The sequence below is a fragment of the Rattus norvegicus genome, chromosome 16 (assembly GCF_036323735.1).
Source record: "Rattus norvegicus strain BN/NHsdMcwi chromosome 16, GRCr8, whole genome shotgun sequence".
NCBI lineage: Eukaryota > Metazoa > Chordata > Mammalia > Rodentia > Muridae > Rattus > Rattus norvegicus.
The window spans coordinates 39,852,684-39,865,981 of record NC_086034.1 but is presented as its reverse complement, the minus strand read 5'-3'; the positions used below and the strand labels follow the sequence as shown (position 1 = coordinate 39,865,981).

Sequence of the window (13,298 nt, the reverse complement as noted above, 5' to 3'; positions counted from 1 at the left end):
AAAAGACTTCAGGGGGAATCTCTATCCCTGAACTCAAGCAATATTACAGAGCAATAGTGATAAAAACTGCATGGTATTGGTACAGAGACAGACAGATAGACCAATGGAACAGGATTGAAGACACAGAGAAAATCAGCATTTCTTAATTGAGAAAGGATTGTAATGCACTCATTTTCCTCCGAAATCTTGTATATTGTTCAAATATTTTGTCAAAAAAACATGTGTATTTGCTAGCATGAGTTCTGTTTGTACACACTGATCTCTCTGAATGTTTGTTATTTCTTTATTAGCCATTATATTTGACTGTGGCTATATTAAACAGGCAAAGAAAGTCTGAGCTCTGCAAAACTGTTTTTATGGTTCAGGAGCATGTGGGCTGCTAGGCCACTCTGGATGTTAGGATAAAGTCCTTTTATTCCAGATATCAAATCAGATGCTCAAACTCAGGGAACAAGATCAGTTTCTATTTAGTCATTTATGTAAAATATCTCTTTAAGGGTTAAAGAACTTTATGTGTCATAATTTTTTTTTTTAGTGCTCCTAACCACTGGGCCATCTCTCCGATCTCCCTTTCTGTTTCTTTTTTTTTTTTTTTAATTGGGGAGTTGAGGCCATTGATGTTGACAGATATTTTATTTTATTTTTTTTTATTAACTTGAGTATTTCTTATATACATTTCGAGTGTTATTCCCTTTCCTGGTATCCGGGCAAACATCCCACTCCCCCCTCCCCTTCCTTATGGGTGTTCCCCTCCCAACCCTCCCCGCATTGCCGCCCTCCCCCCAACAGTCTAGTTCACTGGGGGTTCAGTCTTAGCAGGACCAAGGGCTTCCCCTTCCACTGGTGCTCTTACTAGGATATTCATTGCTACCTATGAGGTCAGAGTCCAGGGTCAGTCCATGTATAGTCTTTAGGTAGTGGCTTAGTCCCTGGAAGCTCTGGTTGCTTGGCATTGTTTTACATATGGGGTCTCGAGCCCCTTCAAGCTCTTCCAGTTCTTTCTCTGATTCCTTCAACGGGGGTCCTATTCTCAGTTCAGTGGCTTGCTGCTGGCATTCGCCTCTGTATTTGCTGTATTCTGGCTGTGTCTCTCAGGAGCGATCTACATCCGGCTCCTGTCAGTCTGCACTTCTTTGCTTCATCCATCTTGTCTAATTGGGTGGCTGTATATGTATGGGCCACATGTGGGGCAGGCTCTGAATGGGTGTTCCTTCAGTCTCTGTTTTAATCTTTGCCTCTCTCTTCCCTGCCAAGGGTATTCTTGTTCCCCTTATAAAGAAGGAGTGAAGCATTCACATTTTGATCATCTGTCTTGAGTTTCATTTGTTCTAGGCATCTAGGGTAATTCAAGCATTTGGACTAATAGCCACTTATCAATGAGTGCATACAATGTGTGTCTTTCTGTGGTTGGGTTAGCTCACTCAGGATGATGTTTTCCAGTTCCAACCATTTGCCTACGAATTTCATTAAGTCGTTGTTTTTGATAGCTGAGTAATATTCCATTGTGTAGATGTACCACATTTTCTGTATCCATTCCTCTGTTGAAGGGCATCTGGGTTCTTTCCAGCTTCTGGCTATTAAAAATAAGGCTGCAATGAACATAGTGAAGCATGTGTCTTTTTTATATGTTGGGGCATCTTTTGGGTATATGCCATAGAGAGGTATAGCTGGATCCTCAGGAAGTTCAATGTCCAATTTTCTGAGGATCCTCCAGACTGATTTCCAGAATGTTTGTACCAGTCTGCAATCCCACCAACAATGGAGGAGTGTTCCTCTTTCTCCACATCCTCGCCAGCATCTGTTTTCCCCTGAGTTTTTGATCTTAGCCATTCTCACTGGTGTGAGGTGAAATTTCAGGGTTGTTTTGATTTGCATTTAACTTATGACTAAAGATGTTGAACATTTCTTTAGGTGTTTCTCAGCCATTCGGCATTCCTCAGCTGTGAATTCTTTGTTTAGCTCTGAACCCCATTTTTTAATAGGGTTATTTGTTTCCCTGCGATCTAACTTCTTGAGAGCTTTGTATATTTTGGATATAAGGCCTTTATCTGTTGTAGGATTGGTAAAAATCTTTTCCCAATCTGTTGGTTGCCATTCTGTCCTAACCACAGTGTCCTTTGCCTTACAGAAGCTTTGCAGTTTTATGAGATCCCATTTGTCGATTCTTGATCTTACAGCGTAAGCCATTGGTGTTTTGTTTAGGAAATTTTTTTCCAGTGCCCATGTGTTCCAGATGCTTCCCTAGTTTTTCTTCTATTAGTTTGAGTGTGTCTGGTTTGATGTGGAGGCCCTTGATCCACTTGGACTTAAGCTTTGTACAGGGTGATAAGCATGGATCAATCTGCATTCTTCTACATGTTGACCTCCAGTTGAACCAGCACCATTTGCTGAAAATGCTATCTTTTTTCCATTTGATGGTTTTGGCTCCTTTGTCAAAAATCAAGTGACCATAGGTGTGTGGTCTTCAATTCTGTTCCATTGGTCTATCTGCCTTTCTCTGTACCAATACCATGCAGTTTTTATCACTATTGCTCTGTAATACTGCTTGAGTTCAGGGATAGTGATTCCCCCTGAAGTCCTTTTATTGTTGAGGATAGCTTTAGCTATCCTGGGTTTTTTTGTTATTCCAGATGAATTTGCAAATTGTTCTGTCTAACTCTTTGAAGAATTGGATTGGTATTTTGATGGGGATTGCATTGAATCTGTAGATCGCTTTTGGTAAAATGGCCATTTTTACTATATTAATCCTGCCAATCCATGAGCATGGGAGATCTTTCCATCTTCTGAGGTCTTCTTCAATTTCCTTCTTCAATTTCCTTCTTCAGTGTCTTGAAGTTCTTATTGTACAGATCTTTTACTTGCTTTGTTAAAGTCACACCAAAGTACTTTATATTATTTGGGTCTATTATGAAGGGTGTCGTTTCCCTAATTTCTTTCTCAGCTTGTTTCTCTTTTGTATAGAGGAAGGCAACTGATTTATTTGAGTTAATTTTGTACCCAGGCACTTTGCTGAAGTTGTTTATCAGCTTCAGTAGTTCTCTGGTGGAACTTTTGGGATCACGTAAATATACTATCATATCATCTGCAAATAGTGATATTTTGACTTCTTTTTTTCCGATCTGTATCCCCTTGACCTCCTTTTGTTGTCTAATTGCTCTGGCTAGAACTTCAAGAACTATATTGAATAAGTAGGGAGAGAGTGGGCAGCCTTGTCTAGTCCCTGATTTTAGTGGGAATGCTTCTCAGCCATTTGGCATTCCTCAGCTGTGAATTTTTGTTTAGCTCTGAACCCCATTTTTTAATGGGGTTATTTGTCTCCCTGCAGTCTAACTTCTTGAGTTCTTTGTATATTTTGGATATAAGGCCTCTATCTGTTGTAGGATTGGTAAAGATCTTTTCCCAATCTGTTCGTTGCCATTTTGTCCTAACCACAGTGTCCTTTGCCTTACAGAAGCTTTGCAGTTTTATGAGATCTTGCCTCCTTATGTTGGGCTTTACCATTTATTATCCTTTGTAGGGCTGCATTTGTAGAAAGATATTGTGCAAATTTGGTTTTGTCATGGAATATCTTGGTTTCTCCATCTATGTTAACTGAGAGTTTTGCAGGATACAGTAACCTGGGCTGGCATTTGTGTTCTCTTAGGGTCTGTATGACATCTGTCCAGGATCTTCTGGCTTTCATAGTCTCTGGCAAAAAGTCTGGTGTGATTCTGATAGGTCTGCCTTTATATGTTACTTGACCTTTTTCCCTTACTGCTTTTAATATTCTTTATTTATTTTGTGGATTTGTTGTTTTGACTATTATGTGATGGGAGTAGTTTCTTTTCTTGTCCAATCTATTTGGAGTTCAGTAGGCTTCTTGTATGCTTATGGGCATCTCTTTCTTTAGGTTAGGGAAGTTTTCTTATTTGATTTTCTTGAAGATATTTACTGGTCCTTTGAGCTGGGTGGCTTCACTCTCTTCTATACCTATTGATCTTCTCATTGAGTCCTGGATTTCCTGTATGTTTTGAACCAGTAGCTGTTTCCGTTTTACATTATCTTTGACCGTTGTGTCGATGATTTCTATGGAATCTTCTGCTCTTGAGATTCTCTCTTCTATCTCTTGTCTTCTGTTGGTGATGCTTGTATCTACGGTTCCTTGTCTCTTCCTTTGGTTTTCTATATGCAGGGTTGTTTCCCCGTGTTCTTTCTTGATTGCTTCTATTTCCATTTTTAATTCCTTCAACTGTTTGATTGTGTTTTCCTGGAATTCTTTCCGGGTCTTTTGTGATTCCTCCCTATAGGCTTCTACTTGTTTATTTATGTTTTCTATGTTTCTCCAAGGGAGTTCTTCATGTCTTACTTGAAGTCCTCCAGCATCATGATCAAATATGATTTTAAATCTAGATCTTGCTTTTTGAGTGTGTTTGGAAATTCAGTGTTTACTTTGGTTGGAGAATTAGGCTCCGATGATGCCATGTAGTTTTGGTTTCTGTTGCTTGGGTTCTTGTGCTTGCCTCTCACCCTCATATTATCTCTGGTGTTACTTTGTTCTGCTATTTCTGACAGTGGCTAGACTGTCCTATAGGCCCGTGTGTCAGGAGTGCTGTAGACCTGTTTTCCTGTTTTCTTTCAGCCAGTGATGGGAACAGAGTGTTCTGCTCTAGGCCATGTAGTTTTTCCTGTCTACTGTTCCTCAGCTGTTCCTGTGGGCCTGTGTCCTGATTTCCCTAGGCAGGTCGCTGGGAGCAGAAAAGTTTGTCTTACCTGTGGTCCTGAGGAAGTGTGCTCATGGGGTGTTGCTTATGAACTCTCCACAAGGGTAGCAACCAGGAGGGGCTGTGCTGCCTTTTCCGGGAGCCCCTGTGCACCGGGGTCCCAGATGGTGTTAGGTGTTTTCCTGTGGAGTCAGAAATGTGGGCAGCGTGTAGTCTCTTCTGGCTTCCTAGGAGTGTCTGCCTGTCTGAAAGTTTAGCTCTCCTTCCCAAGGGATTTGTGTACAGAGAACTGTTGATCTGGTCCCTTCAGGTTCTGCAGTATCTGGAGTGCAAGGGAACTGCAGCTCCAGTGCCCTTATCTTTCAGTTCCCAGAGGCCATATACAGTTTCCTCTTGGGCCAGGGATGTGGGCAGGGGTGAGCAGTATTGGTGGTCTCTTCCGCTCTGCAGTCTCAGGAGTGCCCACCTGTCCGGGCTGTGAGCTCTCTCTTCCACGAGGTTTGGGTGCAGTGAGCTGTGGGCGGGGATCAGCTAGGTTGGGAATCCAGCTAAAAACAAGAAGTGTCCAGTCCCAGAGGAATTTTGCCTCTGTGTGTCCTGTGGCCACCAGTCAGGTCGCTTGGAGCAGAAAAGTTGGTCTTACCTGTGGTCCTGCTGGCTCAAGTTTGCTCATGGGTGTTGCTTTTGAGCTCTCAGTGAGGGCAGCAACCAGGAGGGCCTGCGCTCTCTTTTCCCGGGAGCCCCCGTGCACTGAGGTCCCAGATGGTGTTTGGTGTTTTCCTCTGGAGTCAGAAATGTGGGCAGAGTGTAGTCTCTTCTGACTTCCCTGTCGTGTCTGCCCCTCTGAAGTTTTAGCTCTCCCTCCCATGGGATTTGGGTGTAGAGAACTTGTGTCATAAATTTTTATTACACACACACACACACACACACACACACACACACACACACACACATACACACGAACAATTTGCTCATTCTGTATAGTGTTACATGAATGTATATTTTCAGGGATGACCATTTGGTATTGGATAACCAATTTGTGTACATTTCTCCAGGGAAGATAATGTTTCCCACTCGAAACATTCCTAGCTTGCTTATAAAGCATGAAAGATTATATGGCAGCTTTTAGGAGGAGAAATAGTAAGAGGGAAATGGTTCAGTTATATTATATTCTAAAAAATACACACAAGATAAACTAGATGGATATAGTAGGTTATATCTACATATTTATGTGTTTACATAGGTGTATATACATACATTTATTATAAAATAATCAATAATAATTATTAATGAGCATAAATTTGAGATGTACTGAGAAGTGCCTCACTATCAGTTGATCTAATGGACATTTTAAAGAAAATTTCAAAACTGCTTGGACAGTCATCTTTAACATCTTCTAGAATGCAGAATACTCATTTTTTGTTTAAATAAAAGTTGGGACCATTCTGCTCTTCACTCTCCATGTTTGGAGGATATATGTTTCATGAGTCTACAAAGCAATATATTTAAATTTCAAGGAAATCGTCAGAGATGCAAGAAAGATACAACTCAGAACTAGAAACCACATCCTATCTTCTGCCCGAACAGGCTAATAGCTAACATTGTGCCCTGTAGCTTGAATTTTTACCCTTAATTGCAAGTCAAGTTGAGCATCGTTAATTACACCAACATTGTGCTGACTGGTTTTTGTCAAGTTGGCACAAACCTAGACATAGCAGGAAAAAGGGAATCACTAACTGGAGTTGCCTCCAGGAGAATGGTCTGTGAGCAAGGTGTAAGGGGTTTTTTATTAATCATTGATGGGTGGGAGCCCAGACCACTTTGTCCGACACCACCACCTCTGTGTATGTGGTCAGAGCAGGCTATGAAAATAGGATGAGCAGGTCAAAGGAGCAAGCTAGTTAACAACTTTCCTCCATGGTTCCTGACTCTTGCTTGGTCTCAGTGCTGAACTGTAGTTGGACTTGAATAATTATTTTCTTGAACAAGAAATAAAATAAGAAATATTGCAATATAGATACCTTTAAATAATGTGTAGATTTTAAAAGCTGTAATTTTTGATCAATGAAAATCTAGCTGAGAAGCATCTTATAGTGTAAACTTTTAACAGGTTTATTAGAGAAAGAGGATATCTTCTCAAAAGCAGTGAGATGGCTCAGCAGATAAAGGAATTTGCTACCATGCTAGATGGCCTAAGTGTAATTCCCCCAAGTCACAAAGTGAAATGACAGAATTGCTTCTCTAACATATCACCTTCAAACATGACATAAGCTAGCCCATGCAATGATACATATGGCCATGTATATACACACTTAAATGTAATATAGACAAAAAGTATTATGAACCTTCTAGAAGGTATAAAACCAATGCATTTCTTATGAGTCTTCTATAAGTTTATGATTTAAATCAGAAAATGGTCATATAAAACGTATCTTCTGCAAATATAGAAATAAATCCAGGAAATGTATTTGTCACTGGATGACAGTAAAGTGATCTACTAAATAGGAGACATAAATAAAAGTATTCACTGTAACTTCTTTCAACAGGCTGGTGATTGATGCCCTGTATACTTTCAGCTAAGTGGAGTTTTGCATTTTGCATTTAAATTGTAAATTACACTTTTAATTCAACTATGGAGAAGATTGTGGAACAGGTTAAGAATGTATTCATAATAATGTAGCTCAAAAGCTTGAAAAACCTAAGGAAAAAATTCATAGATCGTATGAAGCTCAGGAAGGAGGAAGACAAAAATGTGGTTGCTTCATTCCTTCTTAGAAGGGAGAATAAAATACTCGGGGGAAGAAATACAGGGACAAAGAGTGGAGCAGGGATTGAAGAAAAGATCATCTAGAGACTGCCACACCTGAGAATTCTTCCAATATGCAGCAACCAAACCCAGACACTATTGCCGATGTCAACAATTGTTTGCTGACAGGAGCCAGATATGCGTGTCTCCTGAGAAGTTCAGCCAGAGCTCTTCTGATACAGATGAGAATGTTTGCAACTAGCCATTGGACTGAACAAGGACCCCAATGGAGGTGTTAGAGAAAAGACTGAAGGAGCTAAAGGGGTTTGCAATCCCATAGGAAGAACAACAATATCAACCAACCAGACCACACCAGAGCTCCCAGAGATTAAACCACCAACAAATGAGTACACATGGAGGTAACCATGGCTCTCGCCACATATGTAGGAGAGTATGGCATTGTCTGGCATCAATAAGAGGAAAAGCGCTTGGTCCTGTCAAGGCTCATTTCCCCTATGTAGGGGAATGTCAGGGCATTGAGGTGGGAGTAGGTGGGTGGGAGTAGGAGCATCCTCATAGAAGCAGGGGGATTAAGAAGGGGGTATAGGAGAGGGGAGAAATAGGATAATATTTGAAATGTAAGAACATAAAATATCCAAGAAAAATAAAATTTAAAAGAAAGAAAATTTGACAGAAGCATTTTCAGAATAAATTTGTTATGGAGTTATTTTAAAAAGCCAAAAGAAATGAACAATTTGATACTGGTCAATCACAAATAAACATTTTCTGTTTTATCACACACACACACACACACACACACACACACACACACGTGTACACACGTACACATATGCACACCAGCAGTGGAATGGAACACGGTAAAGATAGACTGAACTCTCAAAAGATGAAAGGAGAAATAAACTAGATAGTACTATGTGCTAGTTCTTCCATTTAAAATATCCAATCATTTGAAAAACTGAAGGGGGAAAATCTAAGTGATGTCTCTCTAGCAGCAGCCTCAGGAGGCTTCCTCCCTTAGTCTATTCAGAAGCCTCATTAGCACCAAAGTCAATTAACCGGCTGCGAGCTTGCTCTGCTCATGGAATGCTTCTAGAAGCAACTTATTCTGCTGGGCATGTGCATTGCGTTCCCAGCTTCCCAATCCCTTCTCAAGGGTGTGGGTTCACTATCCACTCTAACGTTTCAGTGTAAGCTCTATGAAACAGTCATATCTGAAAAGATATGTCTTTACTAAATTGTGCCTTTTCTGCGAGGGAGGAAGCCTCCCCGCCTAGTCTACCCCCTAATCCTGCAAACCACTGAATCTTCCCCTTTCAGATACAAGGCTCCTTCCCCATTCCCTCTAGGAGCCTAGTGGGCTCTGCACCAAGTCTACACTGCCTCTCCTTTTTCAGGGGGTGAAAGACTGAGCATTCCCTTGTGAGGTAAGTGGCCTGTCACTCTGTCCTGCTGTGCAGCTGTGATTGGCGGGAAGGACAAGTCCTCTGGCCCCGCCCCCGCCTGTCTTTGCCGCGCTCCGCTCGGTGGGGTTTTCGCAAAGGTGGAGAGCGAGACTCTGGCTCTTGGACCTGGTGGAGCAGCATTCTCAATTTTGACTGCTGTTGTGCTTCCTCGATCCCTGCCTGGGCCAGAGCCGAGAAAAGGCGAGTCCTTTTCTGCTGATAGAACTGTGAGGAACTGTTGCTCAGGACCTCTGCACTCCTGACACGTCGTCACAGTCTCTCGCTTTTCTGTGGCTTCACAGTGAAATCACTCGCACGTTTGTAGCCGGGTGAATCCTTCTGCTCCAGTGCTCAGAGGAGGGGTCTAGGAAAACATCAAGTGTTTGAAAGAGGGATTCGGAGTACTGCGGGAGCTGTCTGAGGTGCTGAAGCTTCCCAAGCGTTTGCCTCTAGCAGCCCCAGAAGGGGTTAGATGGCACGTTTTCACTTCTGTCTTTCTGGTCCCCCATGCCTTGGATAAGACTGTTTTCAGGATCGGGAATATCTTTCCGTATCATGGCCCACGTGAGACACTTTCGGACACTACTTTCTGGATTTTACTTCTGGGAAGCCGCACTGTTACTGAGGTAAGTCCCCATGCATTAACAATCTCATTAAGAGAGCTCAATAAGTCAATGTGTTAATCTGCAACCACTTGTTAATGAGGAAGCTGAGAAATATGTTACTGTGTTCTGACTTACTGAAACTATCCTTTAAATCATAATTATCTGTTTCAAAGAGCCTATTAATCTATATATTGAGACATCTAGAGACAGAATTTCCTGTTATTTTTCACTGGGGTTGTGTGTTTAAGTAACTGGGCTCTGTCCACATTACTCTTTCAAACCTAATGACTTAAAAAATAAAACAGATATTTTGCTTCTGACGTATTTCTCATTAGAGTTTTCTTGGTAATGATGAATTATGTTTCCTGGGTGTTAATTTCTTTTTTAAAAAATAGAAAACATTAAGAAATTAGAAATGAGGTCATCATTAAAATAGAAAGGATAATGTAGAACATAAGCATTATTGATCAGAGAAATGTCATTTTAATATATGCACTGATAAAGTCAAAATAGAAACTTTAAGGTACTACTTTGCGATGACCTAATTCAGCAATATATGAATGCAAACTCATTAATAAATCATTAAATATGTTCTGTGTCTACAGTTGTCTTGTGGAAGAGAGCAGTATAAGAAGACTATTAACTTATGAAATTGTCCTGGCATGACAGTTTTTATGATGTCTCAATTATATTTGATAGTCTCTCAACATTTCTTTACAGTTACCTAGAAGATAGTAGGAGAAGCTAGGTGAAAGTAAAGATAACTGAAACCCCACTGTCCATTAAACACTGTATGAAAGCAAAAAATATTCATATAGATATTTAAACCAGCAACATAAATTTTACATTAGTATTGTCACATAATCACTGTGGGATATTCACTTTATGGCTGAAAACCTTTTCAAGAATGTCAAAGTTAAATCACTAGAACATTGAATTAGTTAACAATATGCTGGTGTCCATGTGATGCAAGTATTCCTCCTTGTGTTAATAATTCCAGTTTTAATCTTTTGGCTGTCTTAAAAGTGTGACTCACATATTGTTCTGGCAGGCCTGTTTGTAATAGGAAATGGTTGAATATTGCATTTCCTACAAATGCTGACTCCTTTTAAATTGAAGTCTTAAAAAATCTCAGATCACAGTATTTTAAGTGGACAGTGTATTAATATGATTTTATGGTTTTTGTAACTTTCAATTGACATAGGTAATATATCTGTGGAGCAAATCAAGAGTATGTAGAGGTCTCATATATATATACATATATATATATGTTAGACATATATATATAATATGTTAAAGAAGGTGGTACAAAATTTAGGTTAAATTATGCTAATCATTTTGACCTGATAATTTATGTTTAGTATCAAATGTGATAATATATATTTTTAAAAGCCAATGTGTCTGTTTGGTTTGCATTTAAGGTCAATTATTAAAACATATTAGTCAATGAGGTGAAATTTATGCAATGACAATTCATAAAAATAATTTTATTGTAACTAGGTATATAATCCTCATTATTGGATCTTTGATTTATGACATTTTTAGTGAAATTCCCTAGAAGCGATTGATAATTTTAATTTATCTTTAATATCACTAATTAATGATTAAAGATTCCTTAATTAATGATTAATGATTAATTAATGATTTAAAGAATAGTCCAATCACAAATTCTTAGAAAAAAACATTCCCAATGAAAGTTTTGTTTCATATTTATATTCTTTATTATATTTTTCTTTCAAAACCCAGAGAAGTCCTTATCCTAAACTGGAATCATATAACAGTAGATAATTCTTCTCTGGAAACTTTAGTAACATTTGAAAAATAAATATTTTTACCTCTGGTAAATAAAAGATGAATTCCTCAGGAATGGAAGTGTACCTTACTGAAAATGATGTATAAATGTCTTTATGGAAATATTCTTTGTTAACTAAATCTTCCTATGATGTATCAACAGAAAATTAGAAATGAAGGTATTGATTTGAAATATGCTCATTACTGTTAGCTACAGTCAGCTTACAGTCTTACTGAACAACAGGAATCATTACTTTAACATTGCTATACTTTAGCCAACTCTTTTCAGGAAATATAGAGGCAACTGTAATAACCAGTCAACAAAATCATTGATAATGTTCTGGTTCAAACAACTTTAACTGGCTTTTAAAAGACTTTAACAGTTCTGTTGAAAAAGCATAGATAATTCTAAAATAGATATATACGTAAAATTTAGCTAAATTTTGCAAAAAAAGATTCACACCCATGTGAAGAGATCACAGACCTAGAATTAGGAGTAAAAGTCAATACTAGGTAGGAGTCCACACCAATTACCACCTTGATCTCCTGTCAAAGGCATCAAAATTCCTAAAGGTAAAAATTATCATAATTTGTGCCACAGAAGTTTTTCTTGCTTGTGAATGTTATAAATAAATAAAAATATACATGTGATTCATATTTCAGATGATCATGTTTGTATGATTATGCTTGGTGCTGCACATAGCAAGAATTCTTTCTTATTAAAGTATGGTGACCTTAGGACAATCAACTTACTCTCTTGGATTTATGGACTATTGTTCAACTTTGACCTAATATAAGTTTGCCATGAATATCCTTGAACATAGTATGATGTATGTACTTTTGTTTGCATGTATGTATGTATATATGTATGTATGTATGTATGTATGTATGTATGTATGTGAGTACTGTGTATCACACCTGAGACTTTCTTTAGAAAATTTCTGAATAATAGGGCAGGCGTGAGTATGGTTAGATTAGTATATTAAACTTTGGTAGACATCATAATCTTCCCAAAGCTGTTATACCTAATTCTATTCTTATAAATACTGTCTGAGTTCCTCTGTTTTAATAATACCTATCTGGGTTAGTACTAAAATACTATAAAAGTTTCTTAATATTTTCCTTGATTATCGTTGAAAGACCACAGGTTTTTGCCTCTTTTATCAGGATAATTTCTATGTTTTGGTGATTAATTTTAATAAAAAATCAGTCAAAATTATAAGAACACAAATATTATCACAAGTCAGTTAGAAATTTCAGGTTTGGTATATTTTGAAAAAAATTTAAAAGATGAGTTACACATGAATTTAAATGGATTTATGTTTCAAAATTGTATAGATAAAACATTAGTTTTTAAGTGCTAAAGCTTTCATAATTTACTAAAATATTTCTGTTTTATTAAACACTTTTCATGTGTTAGTTTTCATCCTAATAAAGTGAGGAACAAAATATCACTGTTCATCTCTTTTTGAAATGTAAATAGGTGATGATTAAGAGAGGCTTGCAAAATAAATGCCAACGCACAAAAACCACAGGTAAATTTTTCATTAACGTGGTGGTCAGCAGGTTATACCAGGTAATGTTTTATTTTTATAGAGGCCAAACATAGGTTTGCTATTTGGATAGATTATAACATATTGTGGCTAAACCTGACTGTGTAAACTTCACAGGTCAATACTAATAAGATGAAAAGTCTTTTTATATTACTTCAAAGTCTCCCAGAACAGTTTGTCATTTTAGATTCTTGGTTTGGCTTTATATTATCCTTTAGAGATTGAAAACAATCTTTTTAAGTTACTTTGTGCAGTAGATATCTGTTTTATTATGTAATAGACTGAAAAAGAATAAATTTCAAAGAATAAACAATTACACTTAAGGTTTATTACATGAGGTAATATTGAATCAATAATTTTATACTTTCAATGAATTAAACCTCACCCACATGATTCTCCTGTTTTTCTATGAAAAAAATTATATAGAGGTGAATATAATC

The 13,298-nt window shown here is 38.0% G+C and overlaps 1 protein-coding gene across 2 annotated transcripts in view; it reads left to right on the top strand.

The window, feature by feature from the left end:
* The first annotated feature begins 8,649 nt into the window (after window positions 1-8,649).
* Glra3 (glycine receptor, alpha 3) overlaps window positions 8,650-13,298 on the top strand; it is a 646,799-nt gene continuing 642,150 nt past the window's right edge. Inside the window, exon 1 of one of the 2 annotated variants that reach the window (XM_063274983.1) lies at window positions 8,650-9,535. In XM_063274983.1, coding sequence (XP_063131053.1) covers window positions 9,417-9,535 — 119 coding nt within the window. In that variant the 5' untranslated portion in view covers window positions 8,650-9,416. The remainder of the gene's footprint in view (window positions 9,536-13,298) is intronic. The other variant, NM_053724.5, reaches the window with a different exon arrangement.